This window comes from Scyliorhinus torazame, chromosome 7, assembly GCF_047496885.1.
Source record: "Scyliorhinus torazame isolate Kashiwa2021f chromosome 7, sScyTor2.1, whole genome shotgun sequence".
NCBI classification, from domain to species: Eukaryota; Metazoa; Chordata; class Chondrichthyes; order Carcharhiniformes; family Scyliorhinidae; genus Scyliorhinus; species Scyliorhinus torazame.
Genome location: NC_092713.1, coordinates 135,113,255 through 135,136,425, shown reverse-complemented (window position 1 = coordinate 135,136,425; position 23,171 = coordinate 135,113,255). Strand labels below are relative to the sequence as shown.

Genomic DNA, 23,171 nt, shown 5'->3' with positions numbered 1-23,171 from the left:
AAAGCCTCCACGTCCTTCCTATAATGCGGTGACCAGAACTGTACGCAATACTCCAAATGCGGCCGTACCAGAGTTCTGTACAGCTGCAACATGACCTCCTGACTCCGGAACTCAATCCCTCTACCAATAAAGGCCAACACTCCATAGGCCTTCTTCACAACCCTATCAACCTGGGTGGCAACTTTCAGGGATCTATGTACATGGACACCTAGATCCCTCTGCTCATCCACACTTCCAAGAACTTTACCATTAGCCAAATATTCCGCATTCCTGTTATTCCTTCCAAAGTGAATCACCTCACACTTCTCTACATTAAACTCCATTTGCCACCTCAGCCCAGCTCTGCAGCTTATCTATATCCCGCTGTAACCTGCTACATCCTTCCACACTGTCGACAACACCACCGACTTTAGTATCGTCTGCAAATTTACTCACCCACCCTTCTGCGCCTTCCTCTAGGTCATTGATAAAAATGACAAACAGCAACGGCCCCAGAACAGATCCTTGTGGTACTCCACTTGTAACTGAACTCCATTCTGAACATTTCCCATCAACCGCCACCCTCTGTAGTCTTTCAGCTAGCCAATTTCTGATCCACATCTCTAAATCACCCTCAATCCCCAGCCTCCGTATTTTCTGCAATAGCCTACCGTGGGGAACCTTATCAAACGCTTTGCTGAAATCCATATACACCACATCAACTGCTCTACCCTCATCTACCTGTTCAGTCACCTTCTCAAAGAACTCGATAAGGTTTGTGAGGCATGACCTACCCTTCACAAAGCCATGCTGACTATTTCTGATCATATTATTCCTATCTAGATGATTATAAATCTTGTCTCTTATAATCCCCTCCAAGACTTTACCCACTACAGACGTGAGGCTCACCGGTCTATAGTTGCCGGGGTTGTCTCTGCTCCCCTTTTTGAACAAAGGGACCACATTTGCTATCCTCCAGTCCTCTGGCACTATTCCTGTAGCCAATGACGACATAAAAATCAAAGCCAAAGGTCCAGCAATCTCTTCCCTGGCCTCCCAGAGAATCCTAGGATAAATCCCATCAGGACCCAGGGACTTATCCATTTTCAGCCTGTCCAGAATTGCCAACACCTCTTCCCTACGTACCTCAATGCCATCTATTCTATTAGCCTGGGTCTCAGCATTCTCCTCCACAACATTATCTTTTTCCTGAGTGAATACTGACGAAAAATATTAGTTTAGTATCTCGCCTATCTCTTCAGACTCCACACGCAACTTCCCATCCCTGTCCTTGACTGGTCCTACTCTTTCCCTAGTCATTCGCTTATTCCTGACATACCTATAGAAAGCCTTTGGGTTTTCCTTGATCCTACCTGCCAAATACTTCTCATGTCCCCTCCTTGCTCGTCTTAGCTCTCGCTTTAGATCCTTCCTCGCTACCTTGTAACTATCCATCGCCCCAACTGAAACTTCACACCTCATCTTCACATAGGCCTCCTTCTTCCTCTTAACAAGAGATTCCACTTCTTTGGTAAACCACGGTTCCCTCGCTCGACGCCTTCCTCCCTGCCTGACCGGTACATACTTATCAAGAACACGCAGTAGCTGATCCTTGAACAAGCTCCACTTATCCAGTGTGCCCAACACTTGCAACCTACTTCTCCACCTTATCCCCCCCAAGTCACGTCTAATGGCATCATAATTGCCCTTCCCCCAGCTATAACTCTTGCCCTGCAGTGTATACTTATCCCTTTCCATCACTAACGTAAACGTCACCGAATTGTGGTCACTGTCCCCACAGTGCTCTCCTACCTCCAAATCCAACACCTGGCCTGGTTCATTACCCAAAACCAAATCCAACGTGGCCTCACCTCTTGTTGGCCTGTCAACATAGTGTCAGGAAACCCTCCTGCACACTGTACAAAAAACGACCCATCTAATGTACTTGAACTAGATCTTCTCCAGTCAATATTTGGAAAGTTAAAGTCTCCCATAATAACTACCCTGTTACTTTCGCTCTTATCCAGGATCATCCTCGCCATCCTTTCCTCTACATCCCTAGAACTATTTGAGGCCTATAGAAGACTCCCAACAGGGTGACCTCTCCTTTCCTGTTTCTAACCTCAGCCCATACTACCTCGGAAGAAGAGTCCCCATCTAGCATCCTCTCTGCCACCGTAATACTGCTCTTGACTAGCAGCGCCACACCTCCCCCTCTTTTGCCTCCTTCTCGGAGCTTACTAAAACACCTAAACCCCGGAACCTGCAACATCCATTCCTGTCCCTGCTCTATCCATGTCTCCGAAATGGCCACAACATCGAAGTCCCAGGTACCAACCCATGCTGCCAGTTCCCCAACCTTGTTTCGTATACTCCTGGCATTGAAGTAGACACACTTCAAACCACCTACCTGAACACTGGCCCCCTCCTGCGACGTCAAATCTGTGCTCTGACCGCTATACCCTCATTCTCCCTTACCCTAAAACTACAATCCAGGTTCCCATGCCCCTGCTGCATTAGTTTAAACCCCCCCCTCCCAAAGAGCACTAACAAATCTCCCCCCCCAGGATATTTGTGCCCCTCAGGTTCAGATGTAGACCATCCTGTCTGTAGAGGTCCCACCTTCCCCAGAAAGAGCCCCAGTTATCCAGAAATCTGAATCCCTCCCGCCTGCACCATCCCTGTAGGGCACTTTATGATGCCCCACAGGCTAATGCTACAAATGACTGTCATGCCAGCTGATACACCGGGACCATGCCCGGAGCTCCTCACTAACGGGGTAACAGCACTTACGATCCCGCAGAGCAAACCCCAGGCCGCGTGCAGACGTTCCAGGTTTTGGGGATGCTGACCTGGCCAGGTTAATGCTTGCATTGGGGTTCAGGAAGGATATACCCTGTCCTTCTGCTCTTCTCCTCCCCGCCCCCCCGCCCCCCCCCCCCCCCCCCCAGTGGTAGGCAGCTCTCCCAAGTCCACCCCCACTGGCAATGTCACATCTCTGGGTCAGCGTGCACAGCAGGGTGGCAAGGCATATGCCACCAGCAAGTCAGCTGGGGACCTCAAACCCTCCAGTGGATGCCCATCAGGCACATAAAGGCCATGGTAAGCAGCAGGTTGCCTTCACCCTACTTGTACACCATTAAACACATTACACCAGAGATGTGGCGCCTCTGTCACATTATTCCACACTGTGGGCCAGTGAGCCCCCGGCCCAAGCGCCCGGTTACAAGACCTGGCCCCCCACCCCCCGAGTTTCTCGTGCAGGTGAGTGATGGGTACGAGCACATAGTCCAGAGTCAGACTATGGCATAGATTGAGGAGCACCAGAGCTCAGCTGTGGATTATCACCACCCTCCTGCCTTGTATATTGACCCGCTTGACAGTGCTGATACAGGCCCATCACCTGGAGGGAGTGATGTAACAAGGAACCTGGGGAGGGTATAATGGGGCGATGCGATGACAGACAAAGCCGTATCCTATGAGAAGCAGGCCTCTCTGGTCCCTTGTGGACCACCAGAGCAGTGGAGGCATTGGGACAGCCTCTCCGCCAAGAGCCAACCTCAAGGGATCTCCGACTGCTCAGGATGTAGTGGTCATGCAGGGCATCCATGAGCGCTTGTGGGAAGTTGCCTGGGAGATGCTAGACAAGTCACTGCTCAAACTCTGGAATGATCGGAGGTATAGAAGTTCAGGGCTTCGGTGACCTTGATGGCCACTGGGAGCGGATATCCTCCTCCTCTTCCACGTGGTGCCAGGCCTGCACCAAGTCCTTGTTGAGGTGGGGCGTCCAGCAGCACATGCTGTCCAACATCAGTTCGAAAGACCACTAACGCCTGTACACCATGGGCCTTTGCCAGCCTCTCCCTCTGGGTCCCTCCCTGGCATGATGGGCAGCTGGGTCCACTGGTGTGGGGCAGGGCCTTGCAAATGGGCCGCTGCCCTGGGCCTCTGCTGATGCTGTGCAGAGTCTGACAGTCTGGCCTGTCAGCAGCATGGAGGGCAGCTTCCGTGAGCTCCACAATATCACCTGTGATATCTGTAAGGAATTGGAGAGGGCAAGATGGACATCAGCTATGGCTTCCACCCTGGACCTACTGGTCCTTCAGGCCTCCCCCACCATCCCTCACGTTGCCATCCAACACACCCTGCATAAGCACCCCCAGCTGCAGCAGGGGCTCCTGAGCACCGGACCCCAGACACCCACTGGAAAGTTACCTGCACCGGCTGCTGGTTCCCTTCCCAATCCACACCCACCCTCTGACATGGGATGACCCCAGTGCTGTGGCCCAGTTCTTGGGGGTGCTACAATGTCGGCTGCTGCCTCCAGAGGTCAGACAAAGTGTCCAGGCCTCAGCCTGATTGCGATGCCAGGCAGTAACAACCACTTGCGTCATGGAACGTGCACCCACGAGAATCCACTTGGGAAGCTGTGAAGTGCTCACATTACTAAAATTACCAATTCCCCATCAGAAATAGCCTTCAGCTGTGGGGCCAGCGGGAGCGAATATCATCAAGGAAAGGGCTCGGTCACGGGGGTGTTCATTGGGACAGACAGCCAGCAGCGAGTATACATGATCCAGGAGGTGGCATGTTGGGCGCTCGATGACCCTGACCCCCAAAACCCGGTTTTTAAGACGGCTACTCACCTGCTCAGATCCCCACAGCAGCCATTGCATCATTAGTACATCATGTGATGTACATGTCGCTTACGTGACTGCTCAATGGGGAGGGGGGGGGGGGACCTTCCCGTTAATGGTATAGAGATTGGATTTATTGGTTTCTCGCTATGCTGCAGAGGGATCCAGATCTCGCCAACAGAAGCGGGCCAGACCAATCAGTGCAGCTGGTGATGTCAGCCTCATCCGTGATCTAACCGGTCTGCTCCTTTATCGCGCCTGCTGCGACGAGGCCAGTAGATAGTGCAATTGTCAAGAATTAGGGATTGGTTTTTGAAAATGGAAGGTTCTTCCACTTGTCAGCCAAGTCTCGGCCTCCAAGGTCCGTTGAAAGAAACCATACCTTGACGACAATGTAGTTCGATTTTGGGAAGGAATTTGCTACTATCAGAATAGCAATTCTTGAGAGCTTGCTGGTTTCATGTAAGCCACAGACAGAAGGGAAGGAGGGACATATTTCCACAGCATAAATTTGCTTTGGATTGGGAAAGGTGAATCTTCAGGTGAAACGACACTACTAATGGTCAGTCGAATTTAAAATGTGCATCAACTGAAATACCAGTAGCATAGTTGGTAGTCGAAACACTTCAACCAACCAGAAAAAATGAAATGAAATGAAAATCGCTTGTCAGAAGTAGGCTTCAAATGAAGTTACTGTGAAGAGCCCCTAGTCACCACATTCCGGCGCCTGTTCGGGGAGGCTGGTACCGGAATTGAACAGTGCTGCTGGCCAGCCTTGGTCTGCTTTAAAAGCCAGCGATTTAGCCGAGTGAGCTAAACCAGCCCCCGAAATTGCTTATTGTCACAAGCTAGCTTCAAATGAAGTTACTGTGAAAAGCCCCTAGTCGCCACATTCCGGCACCTGTTCGGGGAGGCTGTTACGGGAATTGAACCGTGCTGCTGGCCTGCCTTGATCTGCTTTCAAAGCCAGCGATTTAGCCTTGTGCTAAACAGCCCCGATGGGATGTGGTGCTGTCTCTTATTTGATGAGAACAGTGAATGCCTAGAATGACAACTATTCAATAACTTTTAATCCGATGAGCACAATTGAAGACTACTCCATTTTTTTTTATATGGTCAAAAGATTGAATAATGAAATTGTTGAAAGTTACTTACTGGGTGCTGCATTCCACCGATTGACAAAAAGAAGAGGAATGGTGCATATGTTTCCAGCCTAAAGCATGTAACAAGAAAAAGGAGAAAGTCATATAATTTGTAGTTAAATACAGTGTTTGAAAAATGGTGGACTAGTCTTAATTAAAGATGGGCATGAAGGAAGAATTTCTTCTGACAGTTTGGGTCTTCAGAATTCTCTTCCCCAGATCGGTGAAGGCTGGGCCATTGAATATTTTAAAGTCAGAGTTGTCCAAGCATTATGGGGGACAGAGAGGAAAGCAAACAAGGCCAATCAGCCATGATCTTAGCATATGGTTTGGCATGCTGAGGGTATGACCATTCAGTTAAGAGTCTGGAGCAGCTCCTTCAAAAGGAGAAAAGGACGCGTCAATTACTCATCCATGTATTTTTAAAAAATTTTTAAAGTATTGCCCAATTTTAAGTTTACTATTGAACCCACGCCCAGTCACAGAGTTAAGTTTTTTCCTTCATGTTACCCCTGGTTCTTTGCACCTTAAATCTCCCTTTCTAACCATCAGCAATAGTTTCTCTTCATTTCCTTCATCTCAAACCCTTCTTGTCCTACACTGCCTGAGAAAAATCAATTCTAGCTTCTCAAATTAACTGCAATCCCCAATTCCTAGAGGAACCCTGGTTAAATCTTTCTACTGTCTTTATATTCTACTGTCTTTATATTCTTCCTAAGGTTTAGTGGCCTGAATGGAATAAACACTCCAGCTTGGGTCGAACTAGTTTTATCTAGACTCTTTTACTGTAACCTGTCCTGTAAGTTTATGCAAACATCTCAAGGTCTGTGTGTCCATGCATCATTTGTTTTCCAAAAGTACCTTCACCATCTTGCTTTCCAACAAAATAGACCACCTCACACTTGGCAGATGAAAGTGTCTGGCAATTCCGCCAGACATTGCTATCTTTGTCCAAGTTTTGAATCACGGAAAAGTTCAAAATTGCACCCTGCATCTCCGAATCCAATGTACATCAAAAATAATGGGCCTAGTGCTAAACCTAGATGAAGATTACCACTGTAATTCTCAGTCCAAAAACCAACCATTCTATCCCTTTGATAATCATTGGTCATGAATCTGCCTGGAGATAGTAGGAGACAGTATTCAAAGGGCCTCAATTGTTATGGGAACAAGTTTAGATAATCAAGCGTGAATAGTTTATGGAGGAGAAACAGATTATAGATGATTGGGACGGTCCCAGAGATATACATGTTAACGTATAGCCAAGGAAGTTGATTAGGGGCAGACAGCCAAACACTTATGGCATAATGAACGAACAACGGTATAATTGCCCCGACCCTGAAAAGCCAGGTGAAACAGTTCCAATCTAGCAGTCTCCAAAAGCACAGGGCCTTCCACCAGGCCTGAAGGCCAAGGCCACAACAAACCAGCTTCTGCGTCTAAAGAGCGAAGGCAGTGTAGAAAACCTTTGTAATAGCTGGACCAGGAAAAAGACGGTTCCCAGATGGAGTATCATCTCTGTATAGTGGTAAAAAAAAATTAAAATTCAGAGTACCCAATTCATCTTTTTCCAATTAAAGGGGCAATTTAGTGTGACCAATCCACCTATCCAGCATATCTTTAGGTTGTGGGAGCGAAATCCACACAAAAACAGGAGAATGTGCAAACTCCACATGGACAGTGACCCAGAGCCAGGATTGAACCTGGGACCTCGGCACTGTGAGGCAGAGTGCTAACTACTGCGCCACCACGCTGCCCATTGTGTGGGAACTTTAGCTGGTTATTCAATTTGGATGTTATTTTGGGAACAGGGGGATGTCTTACACAGGTATGGTAGATATATTGTGTAACAAGGGGTACGATATAAATGGATTAGCAATTCATACCTTATTTGCGCGAGAGTAGAATCATTTACCGGTTTGTGCACACGTGTCAATAAATAGTCATTAATAATTGTTGCATGACAGCTGGGCTATTTATTCTCACTGGGGTTTCACTTATTTTCTCACACCAACCAAAATAAAACTATATACCCACACAAACCAGTGTTAATATACCCTCAAACAACATGTGCTTCGCGTCAGAAAATTGGGTCTTTGAAACGCTCAAATTCCTTGGGCGTAGGGAATGTGACTTCATAATGTAATGTATCAAGTGTGAGATACAAGAAAGAACACGTTATATTAACAAAGAAGGCTGCAGAAAATGGCTCTCGTCTAGCTTGATCTTATCCGAGGGATAGACAATTTGGGGGGAAAAAATGTGTGCCCAAAACCAAACTGAGGGAATTGGCAGATTACCAAATTGGAAATAGTTTTTCTACAGGAGCTAAAGGCAGAAATAATTGAACGCCTGCCAATATATTTAAATAAAGAGAGGGATAATGATAATAATCTTCATTATTGTCACAAGTAGGCTTACATTAATACTGTAATGAAGTTACTGTGAAAATTCCCTCTGGCGCCTGTTCGGGTACACCAAGGGAGAATTCAGAATGTCCAAATTACCTAACAAGCATGTCGGGACTTGTGGCAGGAAATCGGAGCATCCGGAGGAAACCCATGCAGTCACGGGGAGAATCAGACTCCGCACAGTCACCACCAGAAAAGAAGGTTTACGCCTAGTACTGATGTTACAGCATTGATTTGCTGTCTACAACCTAGTACAGACAATCCACATACACACCACAACTCCACAACCATTAAAACATCCGGAGAAATGTCAAGATTGGATCATTCGGTTATTCCGATGAATTAAATCTTATATGTGGCCGGGAGACTAATGTCATTGCGGGCGGACACTTTATCCAGAGTACAAAGAGGGAACTTCTGGAGGACATTTTTCCCCTGTTAAGGCAATTGGTACTTCTCCCAGTAACGAGATAAAATTTAGATAATAAATCAGTGAATAGCTTATGGAAGAGAAACAGATTATAGACGATAGGGAAAATAGCTGAGATGTAGACATAGTCAAGGAAGTTAATAGGGGCAGACAGCCAAATACATTGAAGGCATCAAAGTACAAAAGTATAAATGCCCAGACCCTGAGAAGTAAGAGGCAGTTACCATTTAGCAGTCTCAGCCAGTTTACAGCCAGCAAGCCTGAAGGTGAATTTTACAGCAAACATGCTTTGAGCCAAAGCAGTGCAGAATACCTTTGAACGGCAATAAAATTTCTTTGCTGGACCTGGATTGAGTGGTAACTATAGCTGGTAATTCGCACAGAAGCTAGCACTGTTGCTTCACAGCGCCAGGATCCCAGGTTTAATTCCCGGCTTGGGTTACTGTGCGGAGTCTGCGCGTTCTCCTAGTGTCTGCACGGGTTTCCTCCCACAAGTTGCTGTTAGGCAATTTGGACATTCTGAATTCTCCCTCCGTATACCTGAACAGGTGCCAGAATGTGGCAACTCGGGGATTTTCCTAACTTCATTGCAGTGTTAATGTAAGCCTACTTGTGACAATAAAGATTATTATTCAATTTGGATGTTGTTGGGGGAACAGAGGAAGTAGAGTTCAGGTATTGTAGTTAAGAGTGTGGGGTTTAACAAAAACAAAGAACAAAGAAATGTACAGCACAGGAACAGGCCCTTCGGCCCTCCAAGCCAGTGCCGACCATGCTGCCCGACTAAATTACAATCTTCTACACTTCCTGGGTCCCTATCCCCATCCTATTCATGTATTTGTCAAGATGCCCCTTAAATGTCACTATCGTCCCTGCTTCCACCACCTCCTCCGGTAGCGAGTTCCAGGCACCCACTACCCTCTGTGTAAAAAATTTGCCTCGTACATCTACTCTAAACCTTGCTCCTCTCGCCTTAAACCTATGCCCCCTAGTAATTGACCCCTCTACCCTGGGGAAAAGCCTCTGACTATCCACTCTGTCTATGCCCCTCATAATTTTGTATACCTCTATCAGGTCTCCCCTCAACCTCCTTCGTTCCAGTGAGAACAAACCGAGTTTATTCAACCGCTCCTCATAGCTAATGCCCTCCATACCAGGCAACATTCTGGTAAATCTCTTCTGCACCCTCTCTAAAGCCTCCACATCCTTCTGGTAGTGTGGCGACCAGAATTGAACACTATACTCCAAGTGTGGCCTAACTAAGGTTCTATACAGCTGCAACATGACTTGCCAATTCTTATACTCAATGCCCCGGCCAATGAAGGCAAGCATGCCGTATGCCTTCTTGACTACCTTCTCCACCTGTGTTGCCCCTTTCAATGACCTGTGCTCCTAGATCTCTTTGACTTTCAATACTCTTGAGGTTTCTACCATTCACTGTATATTCCCTACCTGCATTAGACCTTCCAAAATGCATTACCTCACATTTGTCCAGATTAAACTCCATCTGCCATCTCTCCGCCCAAGTCTCCAAACAATCTAAATCCTGCTGTATCCTCCGACAGTCCTCATCGCTATCCGCAATTCCACCAACCTATGTGTCGTCTGCAAACTTACTAATCAGACCAGTTACATTTTCCTCCAAATCATTTATATATACTACAAAGAGCAAAGGTCTCAGCACTGATCCCTGTGGAACACCACTGGTCACAGCCCTCCAATTAGAAAAGCATCCTTCCATTGCTACTCTCTGCCTTCTATGACCTAACCAGTTCTGTATCCACCTTGCCAGCTCACCCCTGATCCCGTGTGACTTCACCTTTTGTACTAGTCTACCATGAGGGACCTTGTCAAAGGCCTTACTGAAGTCCATATAGACAACATCCATTGCCCTACCTGCATCAATCATCTTAGTGACCTCCTCGAAAAACTCTATCAAGTTAGTGAGACCTTCCCTTCACAAAACCATGCTGCCTCTCACTAATACGTCCATTTGCTTCCAAATGGGAGTAGATCCTGTCTCATAAGAACATAAGAACTAGGAGCAAGAGTAGGCCATCTGGCCCCTCGAGCCTGCTCCGCCATTCAATGAGATCATGGCTGATCTTTTGTGGACTCAGCTCCACTTTCCGGCCCGAACACCATAACCCTCAATCCCTTTATTCTTCAAAAAATTATCTATCTTTATCTTAAAAACATTTAATGAAGGAGCCTCTACTGCTTCACTGGGCAAGGAATTCCATAGATTCATAACCCTTTGGGTGAAGAAGTTCCTCCTAAACTCAGTCCTAAATCTACTTCCCCTTATTTTGAGGCTATGCCCCCTAGTTCTGCTTTCACCCGCCAGTGGAAACAACCTGCCCGCATCTATCCTATCTATTCCCTTCATAATCTTATATGTTCCTATAAGATTCCCCCCTCATCCTTCTAAATTCCAACGAGTACAGTCCCAGTCTACTCAACCTCTCCTCGTAATCCAACCCCTTCAGCTCTGGGATTAACCTAGTGAATCTCCTCTGCACACCCTCCAGTGCCAGTACGTCCTTTCTCAAGTAAGGAGACCAAAACTGAACACAATACTCCAGGTGTGGCCTCACTAACACCTTATACAATTGCAGCAGAACCTCCCTAGTCTTAAACTCCATCCCTCGAGCAATGAAGGACAAAATTCCATTTGCCTTCTTAATCACCTGTTGCACCTGAAAACCAACTTTCTGCGACTCATGCACTAGCACACCCAGATCTCTCTGCACAGCAGCATGTTTTAATTTTTTATCATTTAAATAATAATCCCTTTTGCCGTTATTCTTACCAAAATGGATAACCTCACATTTGTCAACATTGTATTCCATCTGCCAGACCCTAGCCCATTCACTTAGCCTGTCCAAATCCCTCTGCAGACTTCCAGTATCCTCTGCACTTTTTGCTTTACCACTTATCTTAGTGTCGTCTGCAAACTTGGACACATTGCCCTTGGTCCCCAACTCCAAATCATCTATGTAAATTGTGAACAGTTGTGGGCCCAACACTGATCCCTGAGGGACACCACTAGCTACTGATTGCCAACCAGAGAAACACCCATTAATCCCCACTCTTTGCTTTCTATTAATTAACCAATCCTCTATCCATGCTCCTACTTTCCCCTTAATGCCATGCATCTTTATCTTATGCAACAACCTTGTGTGGCACCTTGTCAAAGGATTTCTGGAAATCCAGATATACCACATCCATTGGCTCCCCGTTATCTACCGCACTGTTAATGTCCTCAAAAAATTCCACTAAATTAGTTAGGCACGACCTGCCCGTTATGAACCCATGCTGCGTCTGTCCAATGGGACAATTTTCATCCAGATGCCTCGCTATTTCTTCCTTGATGATAGATTCCAGCATCTTCCCTACTACCGGAGTTAAGCTCACTGGCCTATAATTACCCACTTTCTGCCTACCTCCTTTTTTAAACAGTGGTGTCACGTTTGCTAATTTCCAATCCGCCGGGACCACCCCAGAGTCTAGTGAATTTTGGTAAATTATCACTAGTGCATTTGCAATTTCCCTAGCCATCTCTTTTTGCACTCTGGGATGCATTCCATCAGGGCCAGGAGACTTGTCTACCTTTAGCCCCATTAGCTTGCCCATCACTACCTCCTTGGTGATATCAATCCTCTCAAGGTCCTCACCTGTCATAGCCTCATTTCCATCAGTCACTGGCATGTTATTTGTGTCTTCCACTGTGAAGACCGACCCAAAAAACCTGTTCAGTTCGTCAGCCATTTCCTCATCTCCCATTATTAAATCTCCCTTCTCATCCTCTAAAGGACCAATATTTACCTTAGCCACTCTTTTTTGTTTTATGTATTTGTAGAAACTTTTACTATCTGTTTTTATATTCTGAGCAAGTTTACTCTCATAATCTATCTTACTCTTCTTTATAGCTTTTTTAGTAGCTTTCTGTTGCCCCCTAAAGATTTGCCAGTCCTCTAGTCTCCCACTGATCTTTGCTACTTTGTATGTTTTTTCCTTCAATTTGATACTCTCCCTTATTTCCTTAGATATCCATGGTCAATTTTCCCTCTTTTTACCGTCCTTCCTTTTTGTTGGTATAAACCTTTGCTGGGCACTGTGAAAAATCACTTGGAAGGTTCTGCACTGTTCCTCAACTGTTTCACCATAAAGTTTTTGCTCCCAGTCTACCTTAGCTAGTTCTCCTCTCATCCCATTGTAATCTCCTTTGTTTAAGCACAAAACACTAGTGCTTGATTTTACCTTCTCACCCTCCATCTGTATTTTAAATTCCACCATATTGTGATCGCTCCTTCCGAGAGGATCCCTAACTATGAGATCCTGAATCAATCCTGTCTCATTACACAGGACCAGATCTAGGACCGCTGGTTCCCTCGTAGGTTCCATTACATACTGTTCGAGGAAACTATCGCGGATACATTCTATAAACTCCTCCTCAAGGCTGCCTTGACCGACCTGGTTAAACCAATCAACATGTAGATTAAAATCCCCCATGATAACTGCTGTACCATTTCTACATGCATCTGTTATTTCTTTGTTTATTGCCTGCCCCACCATAATGTTACTATTTGGTGGCCTATAGATTACTCCTATCAGTGACTTTTTCGCCTTACTATTCCTGATTTCCACCCAAATGGATTCAACCTTATCCTCCATAGCACCAATGTCATCCCTTACTGTTGCCCGGATGTCATCCTTAAATAACAGAGCTACACCACCTCCCTTACCATCCACTCTGTCCTTCCGAAAAGTTTGATACCCTCGGATATTTAACTCCCAGTCGTGACCATCCTTTAACCATGTTTCAGTAATGGCCACTAAGCCACTAAATCATAGTCATTCACGATGATTTGCGCCATCAACTCATTTACTTTATTCCGAATACTACGAGCATTCAGGTAAAGTACACTTATGTTGGCTTTTTTACCTCGGTTCTTAATCTTAACACCTCGATCAGTAACCTCTCCTAAGTTATATTTCCTCTTAACCTTTCTCCTAATTTTCCTTGTCGTCGAACCCACATCTTCCTGTAACAACCTGCCGCATCGCTTACCATTAATGTTTTCACTTCCCGTTTTATTCCTTTTAGTATTCCTGGTCCTATTCACTGAGCTCCCCTCAGTCACTGTACCTTGTACTGTCGCCCTTTTTGATTTTTGACTATGGCTTCTCTGCCTTACACTTTCCCCCTTACTGCCTTTTATTTCTGTCCCTGTATTACTACCTTCCAACTTCCTGCATCGGTTCCCATCCCCCTGCCACATTAGTTTAAACTCTCCCCAACAGCTCTAGCAAACCCCCCCCCTAGGACATCGGTTCCAGTCCTGCCCAGGTGCAGACCGTCCGGTTTGTACTGGTCCCACCTCCCCCAGAATCGGTTCCAATGTCCCAGGAATTTGAATCCCTCCCTCTTGCACCATCTCTCGAGCCACGTATTCATCCTCTCTATCCTGACATTCCTACTCTGACTAGCTCGTGGCACTGGTAGCAATCCTGAGATTACTACCTTTGAGGTCCTACTTTTTAGTTTAACTCCTAGCTCCCTAAATTCAGCTTGTCGGACCTCGTCCCGTTTTTTTACCTATATCGTTGGTGCCCATGTGCACCACGACAGCTGGCTGTTCACCCTCCCCCCACAGAATGTCCTGCAGCCGCTCCGAGACATCCTTGACCCTTGCACCAGGGAGGCAACATACCATCCTGGAGTCTCGATTTCGTCCGCAGAACCGCCTGTCTATTCCCCTTACAATTGAGTCCCCTATCACTATAGCCCTGCCATTCTTCTTCCTGCCCAGCTGCGCAACAGAGTCAGCCACGGTGCCATGAACCTGGCTGCTGCCGCCTTCCCCTGGTGAGCCACCTCCCTCAACAGTATCCAAAGCGGTATATCTGTTTTGCAGGGAGATGACCGCAGAGGACACCTGCACTGCCTTCCTACTCTTGCTCTGTCTTTTGGTCACCCATTTACCATCACCCTCAGTACCTTTCACCTGCGGTGTGACCAACTCGCTAAACGTGCTATCCACGACGTCCTCAGCATTGCGGATGCTCCAAAGTGAGTCCATCCACAGCTCCAGAGCCGTCAAGCGGTCTAACAGGAGCTGCAACTGGACACACTTCTTGCACGTGAAGGAGCCAGGGACAGTGGACATGTCCCTGAGCTCTCACATCGCACACGAGGAGCATGACACGGGTCTGAGATCTCCTGCCATGTCTTAAACCTTCGGTTAACTTCAACAATTTCAATTTCCCCCCCAAAAAATTTAAATAAATAAACAAAGAAAATAAATAAATAAATATACCAATGAAAGAAACAGAAAAACAGAAACACTACTTACCAGGGATAAAAAACACTTCCTCCCCACCCAGCTTCGAATTCCCACTTCGATTCAAATTCCCAAACTCACTCTTTGCTGTGTCTCACTCCTGGCTCGGTCTTCTCTCTGGCTCACTGGGAGAACTCACTGGGAGTGAGTTTACAAGTGGCTCTTTCTAAACTGTCCTGAATTGACTCCCCTCCCCCACCTGCTTTCAGATCAAAGTAGATTAAAGTGACTGCCAACCAGTATGTGAGTGGGTGGGACAGCCCCTTGTTAACCTACACTGCCCAATACTAGCTTAATATAAATTAATTTAAACTCCTGAAATTTAAAAGGAGCTGCCTTACTGATTCAAATTTTAATTCAATTCAATTCCCACCTCGATTCAAATTCCCAAACTCACTCTTTGCTGTGTCTCACTCCTGGCTCGAAGAATTCTCTCCAGTAATTTCCCTACCACTGAAGTAAGGCTCACCGGCCTGTAGTTCCCGGGATTATCCTTGCTACCCTTCTTAAACAGAGGGACAACGTTGGCTATTCTCCAGTCCTCCGGGACATCCCCTGAAGACAGCGAGGATCCAAAGATTTCTGTCAAGGCCTCAGCAATTTCCTCTCCAGCCTCCTTCAGTATTCTGGGGTAGATCCCATCAGGCCCTGGGGACTGATCTACCTTAATATTTTTTAAGACACCCAACACCTCGTCTTTTTGGATCTCAATGTGACCCAGGCTATCTACACACCCTTCTCCAGACTCAACATCTACCAATTTCTTCTCTTTGGTGAATACTGATGCAAAGTATTCATTTAGTACCTTGCCCATTTCCTCTGGCTCCACACAGATTCCCTTGCCTATCCTTCAGTGGGCCAACCCTTTTCCTGGCTACCCTCTTGCTTTTTATGTACGTGTAAAAAGCCTTGGGATTTTCCTTAACCCTATTTGCCAATGACTTTTCGTGACCCCTTCTAGCCCTCCTGACTCCTTGCTTAAGTTCCTTCCTACTTTCCTTATATTCCACGCAGGCTTAGTCTGTTCCCAGCCTTTTAGCCCTGACAAATGCCTCCTTTTTCTTTTTGACGAGGCCTACAATATCTCTCGTCATCCAAGGTTCACGAAAATTGCCGTATTTATCCTTCTTCCTCACAGGAACATGCCGGTCCTGAATTCCTTTCAACTGCCACTTGAAAGCCTCCTCCCACATGTCAGATGTTGATTTGCCCTCAAACATCCGCCCCCAATCTATGTTCTTCAGTTCCCGCCTAATATTGTTATAATTAGCCTTCCCCCAATTTAGCACATCCATCCTAGGACCACTCTTATCCTTGTCCACCAGTACTTTAAAACTTACTGAATTGTGGTCACTGTTACCGAAATGCTCCCCTACTGAAACATCTACCACCTGGCCGGGCTCATTCCCCAATACCAGGTCCAGTACCGCCCCTTCCCTAGTTGGACTGTCTACATATTGTTTTAAGAAGCCCTCCTGGATGCTCCTTACAAACTCCGCCCCGTCTAAGCCCCTGGCACTAAGTGAGTCCCAGTCAATATTGGGGAAGTTGAAGTCTCCCATCACCAGTGAAAACAGCGCTGGAGGTGAGTGAGCCGGGACAGTGAAAACAGCGCGAGAGGAGAGTGAGCCGGGACTGTGAAAACAGCGCAGGAGGTGAGTGAGCCGGGACTCTGAAAACAGCGCGGGAGGTGAGTGAGCCGGGACTCTGAAAACAGCGCGGGAGGTGAGTGAGCCGGGACTCTGAAAACAGCGCGGGAGGTGAGTGAGCCGGGACATTGAAAACAGCGAGAGCTGAGTGAGCCGGGACAGTGAAAACAGCGCGAGAGGAGTGTGAGCCGGGACATTGAAAACAGCGCGGGAGGTGAGTGAGCCGGGTCAGTGAAAACAGCGCGAGAGGAGAGTGAGCCGGGACAGTGAAAACAGCGCGGGAGCTGAGTGAGCCGGGACAGTGAAAACAGCGCGGGAGCTGAGTGAGCCGGGACAGTGAAAACAGAGAGAGGTGAGTGAGCCGGGACAGTGAAAACAGCGCAGGAGGTGAGTGAGCCGGGACTCTGAAAACAGCGCGGGAGCTGAGTGAGCCGGGACATTGAAAACAGCGAGAGGTGAGTGAGCCGGGACAGTGAAAACAGCGCAGGAGGTGAGTGAGCCGGGACTCTGAAAACAGCGCAGGAGGTGAGTGAGCCGGGACAGTGAAAACAGCGCGGGAGCTGAGTGAGCCGGGACAGTGAAAACAGCGCGGGAGCTGAGTGAGCCGGGACAGTGAAAACAGCGCGGGAGCTGAGTGAGCCGGGACAGTGAAAACAGCGCGGGAGCTGAGTGAGCCGGGAAATTGAAAACAGCGCGGGAGGAGAGAGAGTCGGGACAGTGAAAACAGCGCGGGAGCAGAGTGAGCCGGGACAGTGAAAACAGCGCGGGAGCTGAGTGAGCCGGGACAGTGAAAACAGCGCAGGAGCTGAGTGAGCCGGGACAGTGAAAACAGCACGGGCGGTGAGTGAGCCGGGACAGTGAAAACAGCGCAGGAGCTGAGTGAGCCGGGACACTGAAAACAGCGCAGGAGCTGAGTGAGCCGGGACAGTGAAAACAGCACGGGCGGTGAGTGAGCCGGGACAGTGAAAACAGCGCGGGAGCTGAGTGAGCCGGGACAGTGAAAACAGCGTGGGAGGAGAGAGAGCCGGGACAGTGAAAACAGCGCGGGAGCCGAGTCAGTGAAAACAGCGCGGGAGCTGAGTGAGCCGGGACAGTGAAAACAGCGCAAGAGCTGAGTGAGCCGGGACAGTGAAAACAGCACGAGAGCTGAGTGAGCCGGGACAGTGAAAACAGCGCGGGAGATTTAAAAAGCGCGGGAGCTGCGAGTCGGAGCGGAGATTTTAAAAGATCGCGGCCTAGTTTCGGGAGCCGTTCGGAGGAGGGGGAGCAGTCTCTGTCAGGGAGAGAACATCTGAGACACAGAGGGTAAGAAGGTAAGTGATTTTTACTCATTTTTACTTTTATACCTTTTTCAAATTGTGTGTCGGGGGGGAAACTGAAGTGACATCACAGAAAAGCTGTGGCCTGAGTAGCTGGTTGGGAATCTACACTAAATTTAAAAAATTAAGCATTGGTAACGAATTAAACATAATTACTTAATTATAATTTAGAGGGATATCTAAGCCAGAGATCGGAGTGTACTATATTTAGCTTTCGCATTTCTATTAGAAATCTAGTGCTAGGAAACAGATAGTTAACAGTAACTTTGAAATTTAAAAAAAAAAAAATTAATTTTAATTTTAATTAATTGACGCAATGTCAGTTAGAGGGGTGCAGTGCTCTGACTGTGAGATGTGGCAGGTCCGGGAGGCTTCCAGCGTCCCGGGTGGCTTCATCTGCAGAAAGTGCACCTAACTGGAGCTCCTCACAGACCGCATGGTTCGGTTGGAGCAGCAATTGGATGCACTTAGGAGCATGCAGGTGGCGGAAAGCGTCATAGATCGCAGTTACGTAAATGTGGTCACACCCAAGGGGCAGGCAGAGAAATGGGTGACCACCAGAAAGGGCAGGCAGTCAGTGCAGGAATCCCCTGTGGTTGTCCCCCTCTCGAACAGGTATACCCCTTTGGATACTGTCAGGGGGGGATAGCCCATCAGGGGAAAACAGCAGCAGCCAGAGCAGTGGCACCACGGCTGGCTCTGATGTTCAGAAGGGAGGGTCAAAGCGCAGGAGTAATAGTAATAATTATTTTTCAGAGGCTAGAGTCACAGTATAAAAGTGATCCCCTACAGTGCAGACTTTGTTTGCACTGAGTGCTGAATTTGGTGCTTTTTGAGTGCGATAGTGAGAGTTTGGTGACCGAGGGAGTATAAGGCTTCATTTTTATCTCAAGTTTAGTCTTTCTTTTATTTAGTTAATTAACTTAAAAGTTGCTGTTTGGTTTAGAATAAGGTGAATTTTCAATCAGCTTTAAACAAAGGTTCTATTGTAGGTACTTGCAGCTGGAGCTTGTTAATTAGTTAATTGGATTAGGCCAGTTTTCAGAGGCTAGATTCACAGTATAAAAGTGATCCCCTACAGTGTAGACTTTGTTTGCACTGAGTGCTGAATTTGGTGCATTTGAGTGCTATAGTGAGAGTTTGGTGACTGAGGGAATTAGGTGAGGAGGGAGTAAGGTGCTCCTTTAATTTTGTTTCCTACATTTCCGCAAAGAGTGAGAAGAGAGCCAGGAGTTTACAGGGAGTGTAGCTGACTGGGAGCAGAGTCGGAGGGCGGAGATCTAGTTAGTCCACACAGCAGTTATATTCTGTAAGGTAAGAGGGGATGGAGGCTAGGCCAGTTACATGCTCCTCCTGTAGGATGTGGGTGGTGAGGGATACCACCGGTGTCCCCACTGACTATACCTGCGGGAAGTGCACCCAACTTCAGCTCCTCAAAGACAGTGTTAGGGAACTGGAGCTGAAGCTGGATGAACTTCGGATCATCCGGGAGGCAGAGGGGGTGATTGAGAAGAGTTACAGGGAGGTAACCACACCCAAGGTACATGACAAGAATAGCTGGGTTACAGTCAGGGGGAAAAAAACAAACCGGCAGACAGTGCAGGGATCCCTCGTGGCCGTTCCCCTTCAAAACAAGTATACCGTTTTGGATGCTGTTTGGGGGGGGGGGGGGGGGATGACCTACCGGGGGAAGGCACTAGCGGTCAGGTCTCTGGCACGGAGTCTGGCTCTGGGGCTCAGAAGGGAAGGGGGGGGGGGGGGGAGAGAATAGAAAAGCAATAGTTGTAGGAGATTCAATGGTTAGGGGAATAGATAGGAGATTCTGTGGTCGCGAGCGAGACTCCCGGAAGGTATGTTGCCTCCCGGGTGCCAGGGCCAGGGATGTCTCGGATCGTGTCTTCAGGATCCTCAAGGGGGAGGGTGAGCAGCCAGAAGTCGTGGTGCACATTGGTACCAACGACATAGGTAGGAAAAGGGGTGTGGAAGTAATAAACATGTTTAGGGAGTTAGGATGGAAGTTAAAAGCCAGGACAGACAGAGTTGTCATATCTGGTTTGTTGCCGGTGCCACGTGATAGCGAGGCTAGGAATAGGGAGAGAGTGCAGCTGAACACGTGGCTGCAGGAATGGTGTAGGAGGGAGGGCTTCAGGTATTTGGATAATTGGAGCGCATTCTGGGGAAGGTGGGACCTGTACAAGCAGGACGGGTTGCATCTGAACCAGAGGGGCACCAATATCCTGGGAGGGAGATTTTCTAGTACTCTTCGGGAGGGTTTAAACTAATTTGGCAGGGGAATGGGAACCTGATTTGTTGTCCAGCAACTAAGGTAGCCGATATTCAGGACGCCAAAGCATGTAATTTCAATAAGATTAGGGAGGGTGGTAAAAGAGGTGGGGGGGGTGGCATTATTAATTAGAGATAGTATAACAGCTGCAGAAAGGCAGTTTCAGGAGTATCACCCTATTGAGGTAGTATGGGTTGAAGTCAGAAATAGGAAAGGAGCAATCACCTTGTTAGGAGTTTTCTATAGGCCCCCCAATAGTAACAGAGATGTGGAGGAACAGATTTTGGAAAGGTGCAGAAGTCATAGGGTAGTAGTCATGGGCGACTTTAACTTCCCAAATATTGAGTGGAAACTCTTTAGATCAAATAGTTTGGATGGGGTGGTGTTTGTGCAGTGTGTCCAGGAAGCTTTTCTAACAGTATGTAGATTGTCCGACCAGAGGAGGGGCAATATTGGATTTAGTACTGGGTAATGAGCCAGGGCAAGTGATAGATTTGTTAGTGGGGGAGCATTTTGGAGATAGTGACCACAATTCTGTGACTTTCACTTTAGTAATGGAGAGGGATAGGTACGTGCAACAGGGCAAGGTTTACTATTGGGGGAAGGGTAAATACGATGTTGTCAGACAAGAATTGAAGTGCATAAGTTGGGAACATAGGCTGGCAGGGAAGGACACAAGTGAAATGTGGAACTTGTTCAAGGAACAGGTGCTACGTGTCCTTGATATGCATGTCCCTGTCAGGCAGGGAAGAGATGGTCGAGTGAGGGAACCATGGTTGACGAGAGGTTGAATGTCTTGTTAAGAGGAAAAAGGTGACTTATGTAAGGCTGAGGAAACAAGGTTCAGACAGGGCATTGGAGGGATACAAGATAGCCAGGAGGGAACTGAAGAAAGGAATTAGGAGAGCTAAGAGAGGGCATGAACAATCTTTGGCGGGTAGGATCAAGGAAAACCCCAAGGCCTTTTACACATGTGAGAAATACGAGAATGACTAGAGCGAGGGTAGGTCCGATCAAGGACAGTAGCGGGAGATTGTGTATTGAGTCTGAAGAGATAGGAGAGGTCTTGAATGAGTACTTTTCTTCTGTATTTACAAATGAGAGGGGCGATATTGTTGGAGAGGACAGTGTGAAAGATTGGTAAGCTCGAGGAAATACTTGTTAGGAAGGAAGATGTGTTGGGCATTTTGAAAAACTTGAGGATAGACAAGTCCCCCGGGCCTGACGGGATATATCCAAGGATTCTATGGGAAGCAAGAGATGAAATTGCAGAGCCGTTGGCAATGATCTTTTCGTCCTCACTGTCAACAGGGGTGGTACCAGGGGATTGGAGAGTGGCGAATGTCGTGCCCCTGTTCAAAAAAGGAACTAGGGATAACCCTGGGAATTACAGGCCAGTTAGTCTTACTTCGGTGGTAGGCAAAGTAATGGAAAGGGTACTGAAGGATAGGATTGCTGAGCATCTGGAAAAACACTGCTTGATTAGGGATAGTCAGCACGGATTTGTGAGGGGTAGGTCTTGCCTTACAAATCTTATTGAATTCTTTGAGGAGGTGACCAAGCATGTGGATGAAGGTAAAGCAATGGATGTAGTGTACATGGATTTTAGTAAGGCATTTGATAAAGTTCCCCATGGTAGGCTTCTGCACAAAGTAAGGAGGCATGGGATAGTGGGAAATTTGGCCAGTTGGATAACGAACTGGCTAACCGATAGAAGTCAGAGAGTGGTGGTGGATGGCAAATATTCAGCCTGGATCCCAGTTACCAGTGGTGTACCGCAGGGATCAGTTCTGGGTCCTCTGCTGTTTGTGATTTTCATTAATGACTTGGATGAGGGAGTTGAAGGGTGGGTCAGTAAATTTGCAGACGATACGAAGATTGGTGGAGTTGTGGATAGTAAGGAGGGCTGTTGTCGGCTGCAAAGAGACATAGATAGGATGCAGAGCTGGGCTGAGAAGTGGCAGATGGAGTTTAACCCTGAAAAGTGTGAGGTTGTCCATTTTGGAAGGACAAATATGAATGCGGAATACAGGGTTAACGGTAGAGTTCTTGGCAATGTGGAGGAGCAGAGAGATCTTGGGGTCTATGTTCATACATCTTTGAAAGTTGCCACTCAAGTGGATAGAGCTGTGAAGAAGGCCTATGGTGTGCTCGCGTTCATTAACAGAGGGATTGAATTTAAGAGCCGTGAGGTGATGATGCAGCTGTACAAAACTTTGGTAAGGCCACATTGAGTACTGTGTACAGTTCTGGTCGCCTCATTTTAGGAAGGATGTGGAAGCTCTGGAAAAGGTGCAAAGAAGATTTACCAGGATGTTGCCTGGAATGGAGAGTAGGTCTTACGAGGAAAGGTTGAGGGTGCTAGGCCTTTTCTCATTAGAGCGGAGAAGGATGAGGGGCGACTTGATAGAGGTTTATAAGATGATCAGGTGAATAGATAGAGTAGACAGTCAGAGACTTTTTCCCCAGGTGGAACACACCATTACAAGCGGACATAAACTTAAGGTGAAAGGTGGAAGATATAGGAGGGATATCAGAGGTAGGTTCTTTACCCAGAGAGTAGTGGGGGCATGGAATGCACTGCCTGTGGAAGTAGTTGAGTCGGAAACATTAGGGACCTTCAAGCAGCTATTGGATAGGTACATGGATTACGGGAAAATGATATAGTGTAGATTTATTTGTTCTTAAGGGCAGCACGGTAGCATTGTGGATAGCACAATTGCTTCACAGCTCCATGGTCCCAGGTTCGATTCCGGCTTGGGTCATTGTCTGTGCGGAGTCTGCACGTCCTCCCAGTGTCTGCGTGGGTTTCCTCCGGGTGCTCCGGTTTCCTCCCACAATCCAAAGATGTGTGGGTTAGGTGAATTGGCCAATGATAAATTGCCCTTAATGTCCAAATTGCCCTTGGTGTTGGGTGGAGGTGTTGAGTTTGGGTAGGGTGCTCTTTCCAAGAGCCGGTGCAGACTCAAAGGG

The 23,171-nt window shown here is 47.3% G+C and overlaps 1 protein-coding gene across 1 annotated transcript in view; it reads right to left on the bottom strand.

Annotated features, from left to right (window-relative positions):
• The window catches only part of mgst3a (microsomal glutathione S-transferase 3a), a 48,543-nt gene that overhangs the window by 5,086 nt on the left and 20,286 nt on the right, over positions 1 to 23,171 (bottom strand). Inside the window, exon 4 of the mRNA XM_072511528.1 lies at positions 5,772 to 5,829. Within this exon, the coding sequence (XP_072367629.1) occupies positions 5,772 to 5,829 (58 nt within the window). The remainder of the gene's footprint in view (positions 1 to 5,771; positions 5,830 to 23,171) is intronic.